Source organism: Amblyomma americanum, chromosome 1, assembly GCF_052857255.1.
Source record: "Amblyomma americanum isolate KBUSLIRL-KWMA chromosome 1, ASM5285725v1, whole genome shotgun sequence".
Taxonomy (NCBI): domain Eukaryota; kingdom Metazoa; phylum Arthropoda; class Arachnida; order Ixodida; family Ixodidae; genus Amblyomma; species Amblyomma americanum.
In genome coordinates, this window is record NC_135497.1 from 313227434 (window position 1) to 313250886 (window position 23453).

The window sequence follows — 23453 nt, forward strand, 5'->3', positions numbered from 1 at the left end:
ATATTTGGAGAGTTAAACGAGATTTGAGAGAAAAGATTGGCAGAAAGGACTCGCAACAGCCGCCTCATCTGAAGCGACGACGACGGTTTAGCAACAGGTACTTCCGGTGACAAGCAGCCCTCGCCACATGTGCGGCAGCCCCTACATCGCAGCTCAATAGGGCCGGGCAGCCATCTAATCGTCCCCTTCCTGTGAAGGGAATGCTTTACTACTACCTTGCGTAGCTGCTTCGCCGTGTAGGAGAGTTTTACCTTGAACCGAGGAGAAACCACGTGACAGCTATGACGTCATTCAGCCGCCACCGCCGCGTTCATTGTGATCATTGGCATTGGCGTTGACGATGTTCTGGGCTCCGTCGATTTTGAGGAAAGGCAGGGATTTGGGGAAACGTTTCCCACAACCAGCATGTGTTGACATCCTCCGTGACAGCAAGCGTTGTCCGCGGTACGAAAGGTGCATTATTTACGCCCGATATATAAATGAAAAAAAATTGACGCCCCATTATAGTTGTCCGGACCCGTGGAGTATCTCTTACGGGTCAAAGTTGGACTTATATTTGGAAATGTGGCGGGGAGTTTGAAGGATGCTTTTTTCCCGCCTCAGGTTGGCCCGGTATTGCACTACCTCCGGGATCGGCCTTGTCTTTAGCGCGTCTTTACTATCCTGTCTTTCTGTCCCATCTTTCAACTCTCGCTACTATCTGCACGTGGTAGCGATTGTGGCTCGGCTTGGGCCAGTGAGCAGGCCTGTGCACTTTCCTTTCTTTCTTCCTGGCAGTCACAGACAGACAGACGACCCATTATGACAGACGGTAATTCGGATTTTGAGCGCAGCTCTTCGCAAGCCGCTTGCTACCGCTTGGCAGGTTCCTGTTACGTTGCTAGCGACCCTCCGGCATCGTCCCGTAGCAGCCGCCTACCGGCTGTCCATTCCTCTCTCTGTGTCAGGTGACGCTTTGCTCTGCTACTACCTGCCAACACGTCACCTGTCACACTCTGTAACACGTCACCTGTCAAGCAGCATATGTTACACCGACTACGACGCGGAATGCAGGAACGGGCTTCCCTTTAAAAGTAGTGAAAATAAAGAAGGCACTGCAGTTGAACACGAAGCGAAAAGCTTCACCACGTTTGGTAAAACAGTCGTCGCATAGGCCGGAGAATGGCCTCCAATGAACTTCAGCCCAACCACGTTAGCCATGTATGACCGTACGTGGTACAGTTATGGCGTGGAACTCTTGACCTCTGCCCTTGACCCATGACCTTTCGTTGACCTCTGATCTTTGACCTTTGACATTAGGTGACATTTGGGTTCACCTTTGACCCTAAACACATTTGATGGGGGTGTAAGACCATGATATACGTCCAAGCCACGTGGTCGTGTGTGTATATACTATAGAACGGCTGTCCATGCAAGCGGTGCCGTGGACGAGCCTCAGGTGCTTAGCAAGCGTCCTTGTTTTCGCTGAATTCCGGGGTTAGCGAAGTTAAGTTTAAAATTGTTTTTTTTTTGTTCTCAAGTATACAACTAGAAGGAAAGCGTGCGCTTTTGTCGCATATATATTGAATGCGCGGCGGGACATTTGTTGCTTCTTCGTTGCTGTGGGGGGAGCGCTGATCACATTTGTGTGAAAATTAAGACCCTGTGCGACAGCTAGGGCCTCGCACTCAGTTCTTCCGTGCAAAGGGTATACGACGCTGTTTGGGGGCGCTGCGTGTTTAGTCGTGTGTAGTCACGGAGCATGCCATTGTCGGCTTGCACAGCTGTCTTAGTTGGGACGGCTATTGCGACGTATGCTATCGACCACAGTATACTGAATTTTCGGTCACTGACCATGTCAGATATGTTAGCTGAAGTCAGCAGACCACATTCACATGGTCAGCAAACCGAAGATTCATTCTGCTGACCTGACCAGACGGCATTCCGTCAAACCCTCGACTAGGTACTCTATACCATCTGTCTTTTACCGTTGAGCAGACAAGGGAAGGGACAAGTGGTGCTCGTTATGACATGCATGACGGAGGCCAACAGTGACCGAACCAAGAAGCATAAGGGATGTTTTTTTAAATAATATGTGGTGTTCATCCGTGGGGGCTTAATACGGCAAAAACTTGTTAAAGAGTCTGGGTCCTTGGAGTACGCCTTCATCGCAGAGGACAGCTTTGAAGGCACCTTTAAAGTTCTTGAAGGACTCAGGACTGAGTGCATGATTGTGAACAATCAGTGTGTGCCCTGTGTACCCTGCAAGTAGCGGCCGACGGACACGTGGAAAAGTTATCAATCCCTTTGTTCTCTGCCTTTTCTATCTCTCCCTCCGTTCCACTTCCCACGTGTAGGGTAGCATACCGGGTGTTGCCTAGTTAACCTCCCTGCCTTTCCGCCTTTCCGTCTCTCTCTTTGCGACGTTAAACCCCCATGAAAAAAAGGCGAAACTTTTTAAATATAATTGATTATAAAGGAGAAGGAAAACAGCCACATGCTGCCGTTGGTATCCGAAACCCACTACCTCTGAATTTAGCGTCCGGTGCTCTACCAACAGAGCTCCGGCGACGGCTGTCCACTCTTCAGCTTTCGGCGGTGTATATATGCGTGTCGTAACGATCGCTATGATCGCAAACGCAGCAGATGTATCAACGCTACGTTAAACGGGCATTTTCGGCTCGCAGCGGTGCCTTCGGCCAGCGGTGGCGATCAAGCCACCGCTCCTGCTCCGTCGCCCGCCGGTGCCACCGCTCCTGCTCCGTCGCCCGCCGGTCCTTCGCGGGTTTTGTTCGCGCAAGCACTGCAGCAGGGCGCCGTGCCCAGCCCGCAGCCGCGCGCCGTCAGCCGCGGCCCGACCCCTGCAGCGGAGCCCAGAGCTCAGCCCACCGCGCAGCCCACCGCTCAGCCCACCGCTAAGCCCAGCGCCTACCGTCCCAGCTACGGGGCCGCCGCCGCCGCAGGTGACGCCAACGTAGCGGCCAGCAGCCCGCGGCCTGCATCCGCAGCAGCCGCCGTGAGTCGCAGTCAGCCGGCAGCAGCTGCCCTACCACCCTCGCCACCATGTACGCCGCCCGTTGCGGTAACAGAGCAGACCCCCGAAGCTGGAGACCAGGCCACTCCAGGCGACGATGTCAGGATCAAGGTGCGTACTGTTTTTGGAAAAGGGCTTCACCTTGGGCCATGGCATGTAGCTCGTTTAACCTCGTTATAACAAAGTAGAAAGTTCGTTCGCGGCTGTTACTTCGTTATATGCAGTGTTGACCGAGCTTCCAAGGGGATTCGTAATTCCTTCGTTATATCCATTATTTCGTTATAAACCATGCTGTGCAGCTTGATATGCCAGCGGTCCATATAAAGTTGCATCTTTTTAAAGCGGTTGAACCTCTTTACCACGAAGTTGAATGTTTCCGGCGATAACTTCTTTGTAAGCGTAGCTTCGTTATAGCTCCTGTTGGCTGAGCTTAAACGTGCAATCATAATTTCTTCGTTATATAAGTTGTTTCGTTATAAACCGCTTCGTTACAAAGGGCTTTAACTGTTAGTTTCAAGGCAAGAGGAAGCATCACCTTTCCAAAACATCGACTTGCACAGACGGTACGAGAACAAACCCCGGTATAATACAACTCAAGAACGAATCAGCATATGCCTCTTGAAAGAGGCCCTCCAGCTAAAGGCGTCGACTGGTTCTCATGACTTCATGGTTAGTCAATCCTCTTGGACCTGCGTGACATCTCAGGGAGTGGCGTATGAAAGGAGATGAACCACCGTTTAATCAGATTGAGAGCTGCGTCCGGAGAATCGGCCGACGCCGTTGGCTGCAAGGCTTCCTTGGTAAAGCATCCGTCGCTTCTTTCTCGAATTGCAGCCGACTATGCAGGGCTTAGTTTTTAATAACCAAAAGTTCCGTGGGTAGCAAGCATCGTGGTAGTGATTGACGTATAGGGCTCTCTGGAAGTGAAACATCAGATTTAGCCGCTGAGAAAGTCAAGATAGAGAACAACGTTTGGGAACCGCAATGGGTTCCTTCGTCAACAATGAGATAGACAAGGCGAGTGGGCGAAATTTAAAAGGAAAGTTTGTGACGTAACGACCGTATTTAGATGAGTGGTTGGAACCTGACCGCGGCGGCTGCGTTTCGATGGCGGCGAAGCACTGAGGCGCCCTCATGCTGTGCGATGTCAGTGTATGTTGAAGATCCCCAGGTAGTCTAAATTATTCCGGAGCCCTCCACTAGGGTATTTATTTCTTCCTTTCCTCTTTCACTATCGCCTTTTTCCCTTCCCTTACCGCGCGTTTCAGGTGTCCGCCGATATGTGAGAAAGGTACAGCGTCATTTCCTATCCCTGATTACCAATTTTCAATTCTCCCAGTTTCTTCTTTGAGGTTCAGGGCCTCAGTCGTCGCCTGGATAAAGGGTGGCTCGAGGAATTGGTGCGTCGTCAGGTTTAGCCTTTGGGTTCAGTACTTACGCACCAGCGGCCGAGTGTTGTGTTGCCAGCGTGTGAAATTCTTTTTAAAGCGGAAGCTTTACTGGCCGCAGGTTGATCAGTTTCGCGTGATTCCTGGAGAGCCGTGCTGCGCATGCATGAGGAGCAGTGACGACACACGGCGCATTTCTCTCTCTCTCTCGATCCCTACTTATTTACTGTCCATGCGCCACTGGTAGCACCAAGCCACAGGTGTTCCGCCGCTGCGCACCGAAGCACATTTCCTCAAAATCCTGTACCTCAGCACATTTCCTCAAAATCCAACTTTAAATGTAGTTTCCTCTTTCCCTCCCTCCTTTACCCCTTCCTTCACAGCGCGGTTCGGGAGTCCAGCACAGTGAGACGGTTACTGTGCCATTTCCTTTCCTCAAAAACCAAATAAAACAAGTGAGCCGGCGGCGTTCATAGAGTTCATTGGCGTTGACAACTTACCAAAGACCGTTCCCCAAGTTGTCGAAATTTTTCCGGAGCCCTCTACTACGGCACTTCTTTCTTCTTTTTTCCTTTCACTCCCTCCTTTTCTCTTTCCCTTACGGCGCGGTCAAGGTGCCCATCGGCATATGAGACAGATACGGCGCCATTTCCTTTCCCCCAAAACCGATTAATATTATTATTATTATTATTGGGCTAATCCACATTAAATTTTCTGGGGGGGGGGCGGAAGAAATTGGCGCAGTACCTGTCTCTCATATCGGCGTACACCCGTACCGCGCCGTAAGGAAAGGACAAAGGGGCGGGGAGTGAAAGAAGAAAGAAAGAAGTGCCGTAGTGGAGGGCTCCGGAATGATTTCGACCACCTGGGGATCATTAACGTCCACTGACATCGAACAGCACACGGGCGCCTTAGCGTTTCGGCTCCATCGAAACGCAGCCGCAGCGGTCGGTTCCGAACCTGGGAACGCCGGATCAGTGACCGAGCACTCTAACCACCGAGCCACCGCGGTGAGTGTATTGTCTTTTTTAGTCACTCGTTAAATGCTCTTTTACTCGAAGCGAAATGGTGCACCGTCGAGCCCAAACATCAACTCTGGCGAATTAATGTTTCCTTGGGCTGCAGCTGTTGATTTTTATAAATTACGCGTCTGCACATTCTCAGTTCAAAGAAAAATTCGTGTGAATGTTGTTCATCTTTCGCTGTTAATGGGCAGCTGCGGCGTCTTTTGTTGGCCTCCACGAATGCCGAAATTTCCACGGTAATTCCTTGTGCCGAGCTTCGCCGCCGGGTGTCGGTTTGTTTCAGCACGAATAATTAAATTTTTCCAATTTTGTCGCCCCAATCGGGACGATTTCTGCGGGCGACCTTGCACGTGTGACGTCACCAGCTGCATGCCCTTCGATATTTGCTTGGAGTTTGCGCAAGAAGAAGAAAATGAAGACCTTTGTTTTTGGTCATTTCACACAAACAGTGGTCTGTCGCTTACAGTCTCCAGTTTAGTCAGTCAATGCGCCGAAAGTTTTTGTGGCAGTATGCATGACGACAAGCTTCTATCTTGACGTCATTCTTTGGGAGAAACCCAGTTTTAGTTTCGGCGTTCTTTGCTTTTGCTGGTTTAAAGGGCTTCTACTCAGGATTTTGAAAAACGCTTTTAAATGCACAGAGAATTGACTCCCAAGAAATGTTATGCGAATAGGAACACAATACCGCGTCTAAAACATTCAAACTCGCCCACAGTTGCCCTTTGAGTGGTTCAGAAACCTTGGAAGAAATACTTCAGCTCTTGCGCTATCATGGGCTGGGTTCCCTGAATAAATAGATTAAGGCACAGAAAGAACTAGTACTTACTGTCTCGCTTTTGATGCACACCACTACCACGCAGTCCGTTTCCTTGATTTTGCAATCGACCCGATCGTCCCTGTCATATGTGCTCAAGATAGCACAAGGCTTTGAAATACGTTCCGAGGAAAGTACAGGGTAGGTCAAAAGTTCCCAGGCCATAGGGTCTGCTTTTGAGCTGTATAATCAGGCAGACATGACACACCCAAAGACTCAAAATATCCGTAGAGGGCGGAAGAGGTATCGTTCTATACTGTGCAAACCTTGATAGTTTTAATCGCACCTTAAGTGCCACGATATACCGATGAAAGCAGCAAGCCCTGTGACCCCGGAACTTTTGACCAACCGTGTACATAACCTCCCTCAAGTACTACGAGCTTTCGTCATAAACACCTGAACCATATATTCCTACATTGAGCACAGAACCCACAATCCCTAGCGAAGGTTGGCGAGCTCTTTCCAGCGATTTTTTCATGCCCGCGCATTTCTCCTCCTTGCGCTCCTGCGTATTTTTGTTTAGATGTGGCTGTCTGTTAGATTCAGAAGTATGGCAGCTACTGTGGCCGCTGCCAATAATAAGTGTCGTTTCGGCGGTTCAGGAAGCCCTCTCCCCCCCCCCTCCCCCACCATTACCGGGAAAATTCCCGAACGCGTCTGCAGCCGGCGGTGGGGCCGAGTGGGTAGGGCTGGCTGAAGAGCGCCTACCTGTGAGCATGAAAAGAGTGATGAAAGGAGATAGAAAGGCTAGAAGACGCTGAAATTTAGATATTGGCTGCAGATAACTTCACTTGCACAAAACATTTAAGACATTCTCAGGGGAAGATATTAATGTTGAAGCGCCGTCCTTTAATAGGCTCGCTACAACACACGGGGTGCAGGAGGCTTTCCCCGTTAAGACTCACCGGAACCGGTCCTGCACTGTAGTTTAGATCGAAGACCATTCGGCCAAACTTGTGTGACGCTCAACACACGAAACAGTGCGTGCATACTTACTTCTTCATGCCCTGCTCTAATTACCACCAATCACGGCGCAGGAGCTCGAGCGAACCCTGCCCTCTCACTTCCCGCGGAGGCCCGCCCATGGCCAGCTGGGCCGGACCATACAACTTCTTGCCAACCACTTCAGCATTGAGATACCGACCGGCAGCGTCTACCACTACGACGTCGACATCTCCTCGGAAACTGCCAAGGAGACCAAGGTTCCTGAGCAGAAAAACTACCGATGCCTCAGTACAAAGATCAAGAGGATAGTCATCGAGCTCGTAGTAAAGAAGTACCGGCAAGACCTGGCCAACTGCATCCCGGCTTTCGATGGCCGCAAGAACCTGTACACGCGCCGCCAGCTCAACTTCCGCGAGCGGACATTCACAGTCGACCTCGAGGAAGACCAGAGAAGCCAGAAGTTTATCATCAAGATCCAGTATGCAGCCACCGTGAACCTGGATGCCCTGCATGGCGTCTTCCAAAAGCGCGTACAAACTGTGCCCCAGGAAGTCCTCCAGGCCATCCACATCGTCTTGAGGCACAGCCCCTCGATCAACCTTGCGCCGGTTGGACGCTTGTTCTTCAGACCGCCGGGACCCAACGAGCACAATGACCTCGGAGGAGGGCGGGAGCTGTGGTTTGGCTACTACGCGAGTGTTCGACCCGCCCAATGGAAGCCCATGCTTAACGTCGACATGTCAGCAACAGCATTCTACGAGTCGCTTCCACTGGTAGACTTCATGTGCAGGTTCTTCAGCGACAGCCGGCGTGTGTCGACACCCGCGGACTTACGGTCATTGCGCGACAACCAGTACGCGCGGCTGAATAGGGAGCTCAAAGGACTCCGCGTAAAAGTGACGCACCTTCCGTACCCGCGCAAGTACAAAGTGGTGAAGATCACGAGGGAAGCTGCGAAGGACATCTATTTTGAATCAGAAGGTAGTCAGATCTCCGTCGCCGACTACTTCCAGAGCCGGTACAGGCGCTTGTCGTACCCGAACTTCCCTTGCGTGCAGAGTGGCAGCCCGACGCATCCGGTCTACATTCCTCTGGAGGTGTGCGAGCTGGCCGAAGGCCAGCACTGTCGGAAGAAACTCGAGGAGAGTCAGACCGCCGAGATGATCAAGCGCGCGGCCAAGCCGCCAGCCAAGCGCTTCCTAGAGATTCGTCAGTCTGTGCGCGACATGGTCAGCACCTCGGACAAGTACCTGCGAGAGTTCGGCGTCAAGATCAACCCCGAACCCACTCAGGTTGTGGGCAGAATTCTCGACCCGCCGTCTTTGGTTTTTGAGAACAACAGCATATGCAAGCCGCGTGACGGTACGTGGGATCTCCGAGGGCAGCGCTTCTACAAGGCGATGTCGATGACACAGTGGATTGTTCTCAACGTGAGCCGCTTCGCGCAGAAGGACTGCCTGGACAACTTCATCAAGATGCTGATCCGCATCGGCCAAGAACTGGGCATGCGCATTGCGCAGCCGCTTGCGGTCATCACGTTCGACACAAACCGCAAGCCCATGCGGACCGTTCTCACGGAGCAGCGCAAGCAGCACCCGCAGTTGGAGATGGTTGTGGCTGTGATCACAAAAGCCACGAACTACGCTGAGATCAAGCAGGTGGCAGAAACTGAGCTCTCCCTCCGCACACAATGCATCTTGGACAACAACGTGGTCCAAAAGTGTAACGCAGCGCTCATCCAAAACCTGTGCCAAAAGATCAACGCCAAGATGGGCGGCATCAACAATAGTCTCCTTATGCAGGAGAAGCCGAAGCTATTACATAGGCCCGTGATCGTCATCGGAGCAGACGTGTCGCACCCATCGCCTGGAGACAAGATCAGGCCATCCATCGCCGCGTGCGTCGGAAGCCTAGACTCTGTACCGTCCAAGTTTCACGCCACCATTCGGGTACAGATTGAAGACTCCAAGGCTAAGGCGTGTGTGGAAATTATCAAGGACCTGAAGGACATGATCAAGGAACTGCTACTGGTTTTCTACCGCACCACCGGGCACAAGCCTCTTCGGATCGTCTTCTACAGGGATGGAGTGAGCGAGGGGCAGTTCTTGGAAGTCCGTAACCATGAGGTAAGCAACTGCGCCTACTACAATACTGTGTCCACTAAACTCTCATCTTGTTAAGACAGCTATACCGCATTCAATGCCGCTAGCGTCATTGAATAACCTTTTGTCTTATGACAAGCGGACTTCCTGTGCATATACGTAACGGCACCGAATAGATCTCCACAGCGCTACAATTTCAGGACATTCGGGACATTCATTTCTGGAGACGTCTTCTTGCTGTTAGTTGACGTCAGCTTGATCGTTTCTCTTCAAAAGGTGGTAAACATCCAAGACTGAGGCTTGTGGTTGGGTTTTGTGCGTGCCCGCTCCGTGTCTCACCCCTTTTACGCACGGGCGATATTAACGGCTGTGCAGTTGACCGTCCGTTGAACTGAACGACAGTTAGAGGTGCTATACCAGTTTCACAAGGTCATGTTTAATGTCATTAATTACTTAGTGATCAAGTTTTAACGCCATCGGAACAGTGTCACGCGCTCGTATTTAATGGCATTAGACAGACTAACTGCTGTTTGCGACCTACTGAGTTCGCCACAACTCATTCGCCAAAGCAGTGCATACTCTTGTCCCCATTCCGCATGCAGAAAGATATGCAACTTTTTTTGTGAAAAGTCACTATCCTGTGGATATAGGTTTATTCATAAAGAGCACCATTTTTACCAGCAATTCTGAAGCAATGTTAGCCAGTGAGCTGGCACGCCAGTTCGACTTTTACGACTTGTCAAGCAAGAACAGTGGCATTTTCTACAAATTTATTTTTATATTATATTTGAATGACATTGCTGAGGTTCTGACTCATTGACACTGTTTATATTCAGGTGATTTTTTTTTACTCCCTTGAAGGCGTTATCATCACCGTGACTTATTTAAATTTTGTTTTCTTTCTTTCTTTCTTTATTTTTTTATCTATTTAAAGACACCTCACAGGTCTCCGCAAAGGCATTGTGTAAAAATAAAAGGGGGGTGGGGTCAAATACAGAACATTGCGCAAAATATGTTACAAATAAAAAAATAGTAAAAGTGCAGCAAAACACACAAAAAAAAACAGGTGAGTTCAGATAACATATCGCAATTCACAAAAAGGGATAAAAGTAAAAACAACTGCGTCATGAAAAAAAACAGGGGAAATGCACGAAGTCGAGTTATACAAAAGCCAAAGAAAACGTATCAGGCACAAATGAGCAAAGTTGCGCATCCACGGAACCAAAGAGGCAATAGGTCTCAAGCTGCTGAAAACGAAGTTGTACGAATCCGGAGTATATAAATGACGTGCTAACCGTTATCAGAGAAGTGTTTGGGTAGATGTTCGCTAAAGGTGTCATGATTAGCCTGCTTTGCGATGCAGTCCGGAAGATTCTTCAAGAGACGGATGGCACGCGGGAGTGACCAGAAGTTGAAAGCATGTGTTTTGCCATAAATGCGGCATAGCTGTAGTTACTATGTAATCTATGTTATAAGTAGGAGGGACGTTGCAGATGTGCTGGCGGTGAATCAGTGGCATGGACGTATTTGTGAAAGATGGATAAAAGGGCAGTCTTGCGACGGATTTGCAACGGATGCATAGAGCGAAAGTTTGATCTTAAGTTTGGTGTAAACTAGACTGATAACTGCAATCTTGCGAAATGAGACGACAAGCCCCATTGAGGACAGCTTCCAACTTCTCTCTTAGATATTTCTGATGAGGTGACCAGATGGATGAAGCGTACTCTAGCTGCGGTGTGACAAAAGTAATGTAGGCTTGTTCACACACGTGAGGGGTAGTGCATTGCAGTTTACGGTGAATGAAAACTAGTGACCGGGAAGCATTAGCGAAAGTGATGGTTATGTGTTCAGCTCAAGAAAAGTTTGGTGAAATATGGACGCCTAGATGCTTATACTGCGTAGTCCGAGCCAATGTATCGTTATTATTGTGGTATGGAAAATTCGAAGTGACTGATTTTCGGCTAAAAGTAATTATCTTACACTTAGAAATGTTTAAAGTCATTAGACACGTTTTACACCAGTAGTTTATGCAATCGAGGTCACTTTGAAGTTCAAGGTGGCCATTAGTAAATTTTATTGGTGAATAAATAATGCAGTCGTCAGCAAATATGCGCATATAAGATGAGATTGTTGCTGGCAGGTTATTAGTGTAAATTAAGAATGGTAATGGACCGAGGAGGCTTTCTAGTGCCGCGCCCGATGTAACATCGGAAACAGGAAATTAATAATTGTTAACAGCGGTGAACTGCTGGCGATTAGAAAGAAGACTACGGACCCATGACAGAGTTAAAGAATTTAATTTGAGAGCACAAAGCTTAGATATTTGTCGGCAATGTTCTACCCGATAAAATGCTTTGGCAAAGTCCAAAAAGGTGCAAGTCGTCAGTTTCCGTGCGAGTGTTTGTTAGCACTTTTGAAAACCGGTACAACCTTTCCTATTTTCCAACCGGTGGAAACCTCACCTGTAGATATTGACTGCTTAAAGATATGAAGGAGGATGATGCTGGAGACAGAAATGGCATTTATTTAGTATTTTCAGTTAATTTCATCAACCCCAGAAGAATAGGGTACTAGGCTATTTATCAGGTGTACTAAGCCATAAAGTGTAATGTCAACCGGTGCCATGTACGGGTAACCAAAATCTGGTACTTACGGCATGTTAGGATTATCTTCTTGGTGAAAATATATGCGTAAAACGAATTAAAAGCTTTAGGACATTCAGCATCGAAGTAGGGGGCGCTGTGAATATCATGTATTGATATATCATTACTGACACTGTTCGGACGCATTGCTTTGAAGGGCTTGCTTTTATTGTTCCTAAGTAGCGCCGGAAGGGCTTTTGAAAAAAATATTTATTTTTTTTTGACACAAAGGCCATAACAACACAGCTTTAGGTAGGTTTTATATTTACCCCGCGTGCAGGGCGAACATTCGTGCTTTGCATTTTTGTACAACCGTTTTTTCTTATTTCTCATTTGTCGATGCTTTCTTGTAAAGCAAAGCTTAGATTTATGATTTCATAGCGTGACAAGCGGGACACGTTTGGCTACAAGTTAGGCGAGCTTGTCTCTAAATTGAACCCGCGGTTATCTAATACTGCCCTATATTGAAAAGAGGGCGTCAGAATATTATCAGAAAACATTTGAATTTCGTCATTGATTGGATTGTAATCTCCTCTGTTATAGTTGCGAATCTGTAATATCAATAAATCTGCCAATAAATTGTAATGTCGTTAAATCTGGGCGTGTAGCGCCAGCTCCGAAAATAATGGCATAGGCAAACTTAAGGCTACAAACATCTGTGGTTATTTCTAGTGCGCGTGTGGCACGGGTAATAAAAGGCAGCGCCACCTGCAGTTGAGATCTCAGCTCAGTAGGGGGTCGCAGTAGGGGGTCGCAGCCAATGGTGTAGACCATTTCTCATGAGCCTCCTAAGGTAACCATGTAGGAAGTCGAAAAAGGAAGGGGTTAGTCTCCCCCCTCACAGTAGAGACTATTGTCATTGTCACCGCGCTCGCTGCATTGTCCACCTTGCAGGTTCGTGAAAACAGGCCGACGCCATTTACTGGAAGGGGGTCCTTTTACGGGGAAAAGCGGCTTCATTCTTGAGTTGTATCATTGGAATTAGTTTAGCCACAAAGAAAAAATGCCGCGAAGTGGCACCAGGAAAACAACTGCTGAGCGGTGAAGCCGGGCGTCCGTCTACTGAATTTTCTTGGCTCTGTGTGGTTGTTCACTGACGGCATACTCAAACGCCACGCTTGCACAGAAACTTTAGTTGAGTGAAGTCAAATAGTAAGTCAGTGCCTAGAGTTATGTATATAAACCGATCATGTGATCCAGAATGTGGACCGCGTGAACTCAATTTAGCGGAGTGTGCGAGTAACTGCAGCTGACTGCTGTTCATTTCGGCGTTGGTTGGAAAAGCTGCACTTCCGTTGAGCCGAACAGTTGCTGAAACTGCTCGTTTAACCAGATTACAACCGATAATAGCGTTGCTAAAAAAACGCTGCTCTTCGCCATAGAGTTTTTCCCAAACGACAATTATATAAAATAGGACAGCAGAGTTCGTGAAGGTCCAAAGCGTTTTGTTTACATTCTGTTTCAAGTATATATCGTGATTCGTCGAATGGCCTTTAAACCCTGACCAAGTTTTTCTTTGTTTCCGCTCTCGAATCTCTCAGGTGAGCGCCATCCGGCTGGCGTGTGCGGAAATGTGTCCCACCGAGACCTACGAGCCACCGCTGACGTTCATCGTCGTCCAGAAGCGACACCTTACGAGGTTCATGCCCGCCAACGACCGCGACGGCGTGGGCAAGTTCCGCAACGTCCCACCAGGCACGACCGTAGACTCGGTGGTCACGCACCCGCTGGACTTCGACTTCTTCCTCTGCAGCCACTTCGGCATCCAGGTAGGCGACCTCTTCTCCGCCCTTGTTGCTATTGTCAGCGGAAAGGAATGGTCCGCGGTGTTTTCGTTTATCAATTTGCGGAGGAATTAGTCCGGGCGCCGGCGTCGCCACAGTCGCGTCGCGTCTTTAGTGCGCTACAAATACCAGGAGCGCCTGCGGTGGAGGCCTTCCGCAGCTTGAGGAAAGGGAAGCATGGCCTCCGAGATCACCTGCAAGCGACACCGTGGCGGAAGCATTCCGCTTCACATCGAGGCAACCAGGAGCGCTATGAGTGACTGTAACGTCATCGTTCGACCTTGAGGAAGCGGTAGCGGAAGCTGCGCACGGGGGGCCTTATGTCCAGTGCGGATTGATGCTGTCATACGGATGTGGTCATTAGTTTTTCTTTTCAGGATGGCGTCTGCTCAGACAATGAATGCATGGGGTTGGGTGAAAAGAGAAGCGCTTGATGCTCGCCTGGGCCTGCTTGCTCGTACGTTAAAGCGGGACGCGACTTTGCAGTCTCAAAAAACGGCCAAAAAACTGATTTTTTAAATAGTCGTGTCGGCTTGTATGCCTCGTTTTTTTATGCTGTACCGAAGTCGGGACAGCGACATAGATGACGATGACCGACCAATGCGCTGATGACAGCCAGGCAGGAAATAATAGTTATTCACGGTATTCATCGGCGCAAGGGCATCTAAGGCCAAATAAAGAGAGAAACATGTTGTGCATGCAGCATTAGGAGCAAGGCGAGCACGTGCTGTGCTCATAGGCACTGCCAGTTTTTTGTATATTGCGTTTAAACACTCTCCTTCCCACGTAATGTGTGCTAATAAAATAAGTGTATTCTAACCGCACACACCACCCCACATGACATCGCACCACAAGCAGGACCACACCGCACCACCACATACCATGATGCGAAGCGACCCAGCCCGACATGGCACTCGGAATCTGGGCATGTGAATAACTTTACTCCTTTGCGCTCCCGCAGGGCACCAGCCGGCCGGCCCACTACTATATCGTGTGGGATGACTCCAACTTCAGCGCGGACGACCTGCAGAAGCTCAGCTTCTACCTGTGCCACACATACTCCCGGTGTGCAAGGAGCGTGAGCATCCCGGCCCCTGTGTACTACGCGCACCTGGCCGCCTTCCGCGCAAAACACCACATCGCCAGCAAGCTGGAGACGTCAGGCGCGGTCAGCCAGTCGTCTGAGGGCGGCGGAGACGCAGTGTTGACCACTGCCCAATACGTGGAGGCCGTCAAGGTGCTGGAGGAACTGCAGGCCTCCATGTACTTCGTGTAATGGAGGAGGTTCTCCGCTGCCCCTGCATTCCGGTTACGGTGAGCCTGGAGGAGTACCACTGACGTCATACCCAACAGTTCTGGAGAAAAGCATTTTTGAACGGGAACGCGTTTAAAGGCCTTTGCAGGGAGGGTGTTACATAGGGTATAGGGAGGGTATTATGAGCGCAGTGTTCCTCATATTTTGTAAGATTCTACCACAACGATCAATATATCCCCAACCTCCCGCCTGCAGGCTTGCATTTTTTGCTATTAACGTTTTTGCTACAGTCCAAAGCGTTCCTCAATGGTTTTCTATTACAGTCTTAACTGCTCGATGCGAGCGATGGAAACAGTATAAAAGGAAGCTTCTTCCAGATATCGGACGAATAGACCTTGAATATTTCAATAACAGAATCTTACAGTTTCCTAAATTTCTTTTTTTTTTGTCCAAGAATGTTGGACACTTGCGCAACACGTAGAGGACAAGATATACGAGACACGAAGTGGACATTTACTCACGTTCCTCTTGGCGTATAGCAACAATTTTTAATGCGTTTTGTCGGAGTGAGACGACTTAACTGTGAAGTGCTTCTCCGCTCACATTCAGGACTGCTGCTTCGATTTCCTCCACGAAGAAAAAAAATTAGTCGGTTGTAAATTCTTTTTGTGTTACCTAAACAAGAAGTTTACCACCAGACGAAATTAAAACCGAGAGAATTTTGATCCAAATTCTGTGATCGAAATTTAAAGTGTTTCAGTTTGGTTCATTGTAAGCTACACGTACATCACAGAGGCGCAACTGAACAGGGACATGAATACACAGCGCCTGCCCTGAGTTGTGTGGCTTTCACGTGCTTGTTTAATTGCGCTTAGTTCATCTGTGCATCTTTTATGAGCGCACAACAAAAATTTTGCGTAAAATGTAAATGCGCCTAATATGCTTTTTTTTGTCTTGTCCTAACAAAATGTTATTGACCACTGTCCGGCGATATTTTCTCTTTTTCTCGCTGCCTGCGCCCCGACTTGCTATACTCATATATGCTGTACATAGGGCAGGCAGAGGAGAACGTAAACCAAACTTAACAGGATTTGTGCTGCTTGAAACTATTTCGTAGCTGCACAAAAATGGGATCCAACTTTAAAAAACCGCAGCCTTCGCGACGTTCAACTGCATAGCCGTCAGCTAGTTGTCAAGCCCCGCGGGTGTCCCTTTACGACAGAGAGAGGGAGAAGCCCTTTAACTTAAAAAAGAGATTTTAGCTGGCATGCTACACTCTAAACACAAATATACGCCCATATGGGAGTAAGGGAGTAAGCTGCCTTCTAGCGCATAGGACAGCTTACTTCCCTTTCCTACTCCCTTTTTACTCCTTTCTGTTTAGAGCATACTCTGCGTGGGAAAGGGAATTGAGGCGAGAAAGTCTCAAGGAGAGAAGCGCAGAAAATTTCTTTAAAGAAGTAAAAGAATAAAATACAATAAATATGAATAAGGCATAAATGGGCAGTTAATTTGGACTGAGGTGCATTGACAAGTAACGCTACAAGATATTAAATGGTGATACGCACTATGTCCCACGAAGGGGCTGACAGTGTTTACTGCCTGAATAGAGAATAATGGTGAGAGTTTAATTCATAGCAGTGATTTGTTTGCTATTTGCCGAATTATATGACATTGGCCTTTTCGAGCGGAAGCATGGATGTCGGAGTCCGTTCTGTGAGATTGCTGTATGTGCCACTTGTCACTGTTTTTAGGCATTCTGTATAGATACCTAGTGTGATCAACATAGAGATCAAAAACCGTTCTTTGCGATCGGAAACAATCGCAAACAATCGGAGACGATGAAATAAGGGGTTTATTTTCTTGGAAGAAATGCATAATCAGTGTATTTCAATTGTTGCTCGGCGAGCCTGGTTTGAGCAGTGGTTGGTGTTAATCGTTGGTGTTTGTTGTTAGAGGCTCGGGCTGCCTTTGATTCAAATTCGACGGAACAATTTCGAGGTTACGTAAGTCAACCAAGCCGCCACTAATTGCAGCTTTTGTTTTCTTGCAGGCTCGCAAGGCGAAGGATTTCCTTGGTTTTGTTGTTTCACGGGCTGTCCGAAGAGTGCGGGTGCCAACATTGTTGTTTATTGTTTATGTGCCTTGAAATTTTGAAGTTGCAATAAAAAAACATTGGCCAATAAAGATGACCAGTACATGAGGTTTCCTTGTTTTGCAGTCACTGGCGCTTGTGTTGGCCGAAGCCAGTCTGTTTTACTGCAACACATGCTAAAAAAGTTAAAGGGTTTTAAAACGTAGTTAAACCTAAAACATGTGTTTAGCTTGGTTAGCTCATGGTTTTGCTTTCCTGGATGGGTTTTGCTTTGCTGGGACATTGGACTCACGTTAATCTCTGATCGAGGTTAAGCTGATCCGATCTGTTTGCGCCGCAGATGGAAGTTGATATAGACGACTATGTGCAATGCACAACACGAGTGTGTGTGGCTTTTTGACACGAGGTATGATCGGCTGTGAACATAGCATAGTGCAGTCGTGCAGTGGCGAGCGAAGCTGATCTGTTCGCCCACCGCGGGTTCATCGCCCAGTCGCAGCAATTATATTTTATTTCTTCATGCGCCAAGGTTAACGCTCAAAGTCAAGCTCCGTGCAAACTCGGTCAGCCGATTAGACTTCGTGAACTAGTCCCTTCCCAAGCAGCGCAGGCAATTGGGCCAATTTTGGGAATGACTTGTTTCGCTCTGGTGATAAAAATTTGCCAGTATATTCCCAATATTTGTCCGATTAGTTGTGCTGGTGGGTGTCAGTACTTCGCGCACCTTTGTGTGCGCACCGAGACACCCTTAGAGCGTGTGGAGGTAGCGGTCTCGGTCCCAAAAGAGATGCCCTTGACTTAATGTGGGAAGCTCAGCCAGACACCCGCTACCAAGTCTCAAGGGGGTTGGTCGTTTGGTGCCCAGCTTTCGCCGGTCGCAAGCCAGACAATGGGTCGGAGCCAAATGTTCACAAAACAAAACAAAGCTTATACAGCAAAGAGACTATACAGAGGTATTCGCAATCATTCGTACGAGCACATACAAAGAGGTTTACAGTTACAGTGCAACTCATGCAAAGTAACAATCGAGAGAGAATACAAATCAACAGAATCTTTGCATATAAAGAGCACTAACACAGTCAGAGATAAACAAACAAAACACAATTTGTTCCCCGAGCACTGCGACAGTCGACGACCTGAGGAGCACGACGGGGCCGATCTGCAGACTGGCGCACGTTGCCTCGCTGTTCCGTGGCTGGTCGAGTGGAGTTCTCCCAAGAGTCGAGCGGGCGCGCATGTCAGAACCTTAAACGGCGGCTCGGGCTGACAGACAGCGGTTAAAGCCCTCATTTATAGGTGCGGTCCGCGTTCTTTCCCTCAAGGCAGGCGCGCACATACATGCGGTATCAACTGCACAATTTCCTTCACCTTCTCGCGTCGGGCGCGCGACCCCGTTGGTCGAGCGCGGAAACCGCCTTCCAGAAAACTCTGGATCCTTCTCGCGATGCGAAGGAAGCCGGTGCGAGAGCGAAGGACATAGGGTATCACTTTAGCGCAGTCAGGGTTACGCCTCGGCAATGAATAGAAACTACTAGGACATTGCATTCGGTCCACTCGCAGCCGCGCTGTGAGCTTTGTAGTATAGTCTACTTTTTACGCCCCCACCTTGACAGACACACAAAAAAGTATGGTGGGGCAGCCAGAAAAAGAATGTAAACCAATAGGCCCCTGCCTGTGCAACTAAGTATTGACAGATAGACAGAAAAACTTTATTGAGCAAGTGAGGTTTAGACCCAGCTGGGTCCCTGGGCCACTGCGCGGTCTGGCACTGCATCAAGTAGGACATGCCGGGACATGACGTCGGCAGCCCGAGTCACCGCAGCAAGCTGCGATTCAGGTAATAAGGGCAGACAGGACAAGGACGACTGAAAATTTGATAACGGTCGCCCAGACAGGCGGCACTCTCAGCTGAGTGTGCGCCGGATGTTCCCTCTCAAGACACTTGACTAGATGCCCCAGGCCATAGCGCCCGCATGCATGCCGGTAGTGTTCGGTTTCGGCACCGGCCTCGATCGGCGGCCGACGTTCTTCTTGAACCGTTTCCCTTCGAGCAAAGTGTGCAGTCTGTGCGGTCTCGTCCGTGCTTTGGCGGCAGAGTTGCCACCATGCCGGCACTCCCTATGCCAGCCCTGCAACGACGGCGCCGCTGCTAAGCGCAGCCACTGCCCACTGGACAATAAGCCTTTCCAGGAGGGAGACGTGGCGTTCTCGGCCGAAAGGTACGCTGCTGGAACTCTGAGCACAGCTGCGACGCCGAGTGCGTGGCATCCGCCATATTGGAACACTTCGCCAACACCTGCCAGTTCCACGCCGTGACCTGCCCCAGGTGCAGCGAGATGGTCCTGCACCAGGACATTGAGGAACATCTGGAGAGCGACTGCGTACCGTCTCGCGCACGCAAACCAGACGATACCTTTGACAACGTCGTCATGCAAGTAAAAGAAGCGTTAGGAAAAATACAGGAAGAAAATGCTGCCCTGCGCATGAAGCTGGATTCAGTCGAGCAGTGTCTGCGCCCTGAGACCGAAACCACCGTAGCACCTCAGACCACGATTATCGCCAGAGCAGTGACAGACTCTCTAGAAAACAAGATCTCGGTGCTTAAAACCCTGGCCGAGACGGCATTAGCTGAACACCAGCGCGAAGTCGCGTCGGAAATGACGCACGCAGTGGCTGGAAACTAGAGGACCATGAAAGAGCTAGTCAGGCGGGAGTGTGAGCGGACAGCGCTGTGTATGAAGGACAGGGTCGTAGAAGCCTTGTGTGAAGATCGCACGCTGGGAGATGCCGGATCTTCAGTTTCGGCGGCGTCAGCTGGAAAACAGGCTACGTCAGTAGACGACGAGGCCAAAGCTGAGGAACAGCTGATCATCGCTTCCCTCAACATCGGTGATGATTTCCTGGACAAGTCGGTTCCTTTCGAATGAACCATAGATTACTGGGATGAATTTCTCGCCTAAGCACGTTCTTCGCCATACCGCACCAGCAGTGATGGCCAGCCTAGCTACCACTACGAATACCTTATAGTTCCGCGTCTATGCTTTGACGGCCTCCGTGTTTGGCTTCGTGTTTACATACTTGAGGGCTTGTGCGACAAATTCCTGAATTGACCCATGGATAAGAAGGTTAAGCCAGTTCTCATCGATCCTAGCGACTGCACGAGACAATTAACTGTAAGGAACGCAATTCGACCAGTGCGCCGCTGCGCTTGTATGCCTCCTGCCTTTGCCAACTGCATCAAGTTACCATGCTTTGCAGTGGGAATATACTACCGTTGCTAAGAGTAAGCATTCCGTATATTTAGTGACTGAAATCTCCTACGGAACTTGGGCAAAATACCCTGCCCCTAAATGTCAGCGCGCTAGAGGACAGCTTACTTTGTTTTTACACCTTTATCGGCTTATTCGTGTATAGATTGTGGGAGCTATATATGGCACATCTTCGGGGTCACCGACAGGGGCGTATTTATGGGAGGAAAGCCCCCCCCCCCCCCCCCCGGTCGGCTGGAACGCATTATCTGGACAAAAAAAAGTCCAAGAAATACGCGGTTCAAATGCGACCAGCATTTCCAAGAGGAACACATGAATCTGCCCCTGGTTACCGACTCGTATCGCTGTCCACGAAAAGCCTTGCCTCGTTGTGACGTGAGCACTACGCTAACCCGCTTTTTCGGCTGTCGTTCCATGCGGATGAGTGAAATACGGCGAGGGGTGGGTGGGCAGCAGCAGAAAGCAGAGGAGAATTCTGAAGAAAAGCTGTACGGGAGTGCGAGTTTATGTGACTTTGATCCTTCAGCTTGATCCTAATGCGGCCGACCCTGATTGATTAAAAAATTGCAGGATAATCCATGCTACACCTATATTTCCCCACTGCAGGAATGCATGCCTACTGTTCATTGTTTTGATCTCATCCACACGCAATCAACAACACAAGAAAGATTGTCAGCATAGAAATCTTTATGCACTTGTATCGTTATCAAAGTGGGACTACTTTTAGCGCAACACACGAAGGGGACAATATAGGCGCGCTAACTCACATCTCTTTATTCACAAAGAACGCGCGTGCAAATATACAGTCATGAAGTCATCCATCATATCAAAATCTTCACAATATTACGCACGACTCCACGAGAAATGATTTTTCGTTTCAAACGCACTGAAGTGTCGCTCATACACGTATCAGCCTTTTATTCTGATAAACGCTACCAGTAGTTACCGTGCCACAGTGTGACGACTTCTGCCTAGAATCTTTGTATTGGTCAACTTTGGTTTGCATTTACAATTTTTGCACTGTTTTTAATGTTACGTCGCTTGTAAGCATTCAGGGTGTACGATATGTCCGCTTGGAATTATCGCCTGTTATCGGCGGCTCGGCACAAGCATCTTTTTGGTACGCCAGGACTGAAACCCCCAGTTTCAGATGTCGCTGACGCTTGCCTGTACGAAACCTTGAGTTTTCTCGGTAAGAGAAACCTGGGTCGCGCAAACCTCACAGGTGGCAGCACCTGCCATCGCAGAGCTGAGGCGTATCGCTTAACAGCTGCTCCACTGCGCCAGCAGCAGTGTAAGGACTACTAGCGATCTATGAATGAAAAGTCGAGAGTGACCAATTCCACATACATGGGCATCAGCCCATTAATGCCAGCGCGTCACATCCTTAAGGCGGAACTTAAGTCCGATTTCGCCCATCTTTGTCTGAGGCGAATGCTTGACCTTGATGACCGAGCCTGGAACCTAAATCGAATTGAAAACCAAAGTTCTAGCAGACTTAATTCGCATTTGGCCTAATCCCGCCAAATCATCCGCCATTTTTTTAATTTCATTTTCTTTGCAATGTTGTCACGCGCACTAGGTGAGGTAGACCTATAGGATTCAAAGAGCCAGTACGCTATTGTTGACACAAGCACACTTACAGCCATTTTGTGCACCCGACGAGCCAACCAGACCCACAAAAAATCGCTCACGCGAAAGAACGAACGCGGGCACTGTCCCCCAGTGTAGAAAGACACGTGATCGCTTAGTAAAATAGCACGTACGAGGGAGTTGAGGAACGGGTGCTCGAACGCAACGGAGTACGCATAACAAGAAGACACTGCGCATTTTAAACGGATGTAAAGGCACAGTGCTGTCTGTCACGGATCTCCCCGGAGAACACTCGGACCGAAAGAATGGACTAGGCGACAGGTGTATCCACACAAATGCACATTTAATACACCCTACGTGACACACACACTAGTACACAAAACTAACACAAAACACAAAGATTAAAAATACACACGACAAGGACACACTGCTACCAGCGTCTACTGCTAGCGTTCTGTACTGTTAGCGGTCGGCATCGTGCTCACGGTTAGTTCCGTGCGGCTGCGGCGTTGTATCGGTCCAGTAGCCGGCGTCGAGATGGCGTTCGACATGCTGCGGCTGGCGTCGCTGGCGGCGTCGTACAAGCTCCCGGTCCAACCGCCCGTGGACCTGATGCCGGTGTTGTTGGCTTTGGGGGCACCACCCGGATGGGTGGCAACAGCGCCGGAGACATCCTTGACCGTAGCAGGTGGTAGCGTCCTCAGTTAACTCCCGTAACGGGCTCAGGAACGGCAGGATGTCCACTATGCGAAGCCGTAGAATGCGAGCTCACCGGAGCAGTGGCCGGCGTCGCTCTCTTCCTGCCGAAGCGTCCATGACCCGCCAGAGCCTCTGCATCTCCGTTCTTCCCCACCGTGCCTCGCTCTCCCTCGCCCTTTTATAGCTTTCGGGATCGTCCACGTAAGGCTTGTCGTCTTCTCCTTCTTCTCTTCTCCACCAATCATCTCTCTCCACTTCACCGAATGCTTCTTCACCAGTCATCTCTCTCCATCTCACCGAATGCTTCTTCATCTTCTTTATTCTTCGGTTAAACCACGCCGTCTTCTTCACACCTCTTTCCTTCATAATTTTATTCTAGACTCATTATTATATGTGACACTGTCAAGGAATATCTTTAGTTATCTCGTGAAGATAGTGTGCAATCATAAGAGGACTGAGTATATCTCGTATAAGTTCTCTTCTATATAAATCCCTGCTATCCCCGTTGCACTTCGCTGCGTACGAAATTAGCCCGTTTATAGCTGCGCTGTTGTGGTTCGTGCCGCATGAAATGGATGCGAACTATTACATGAGGAAACGCCCGTTGTATAAGCGTCAATGCTTAGCCAGGTCAAGGTGGCAGCAGCGCCGTCTGCTCGCGTCGTCACAAGCGACCCTACCGCACGGCGTTGCATTACCCACATTGGCGCCTCAAAGGTGCAAGTTCGAATCCCAGTCGGACATATCTGTTTGCACAGTTTTTATTTGCTCGAGCTCTCTCATGCTGAGGACGGACGGACGAACAGATAGAGATCGGTGGACAAAGAGA

The 23453-nt window shown here is 49.2% G+C and overlaps 2 protein-coding genes and 1 pseudogene across 2 annotated transcripts; all 3 read left to right on the top strand.

The window, feature by feature from the left end:
• The first annotated feature begins 503 nt into the window (after positions 1 to 503).
• On the top strand, positions 504 to 646 carry LOC144116740 (U2 spliceosomal RNA; annotated as a pseudogene).
• Positions 647 to 801: 155 nt separating this feature from the next.
• On the top strand, positions 802 to 10166 carry LOC144120207 (uncharacterized). Its single transcript, XM_077652623.1, has 5 exons — positions 802 to 811; positions 2667 to 3124; positions 7278 to 7508; positions 9141 to 9272; positions 10149 to 10166. The coding sequence occupies exons 1-5, from the start codon at positions 802 to 804 to the stop codon at positions 10164 to 10166; spliced, it is 849 nt and encodes a 282-aa protein (XP_077508749.1).
• A 3319-nt stretch (positions 10167 to 13485) lies between these two features.
• LOC144115355 (protein argonaute-4-like) lies at positions 13486 to 17159 on the top strand. Its single transcript, XM_077649708.1, has 3 exons — positions 13486 to 13698; positions 14675 to 15027; positions 17022 to 17159. Exons 1-2 carry the CDS (start codon positions 13501 to 13503, stop codon positions 14987 to 14989), a joined length of 513 nt encoding a protein of 170 aa, XP_077505834.1. The 5' UTR covers positions 13486 to 13500; the 3' UTR covers positions 14990 to 15027; positions 17022 to 17159.
• The last annotated feature ends 6294 nt before the right edge of the window (positions 17160 to 23453 follow it).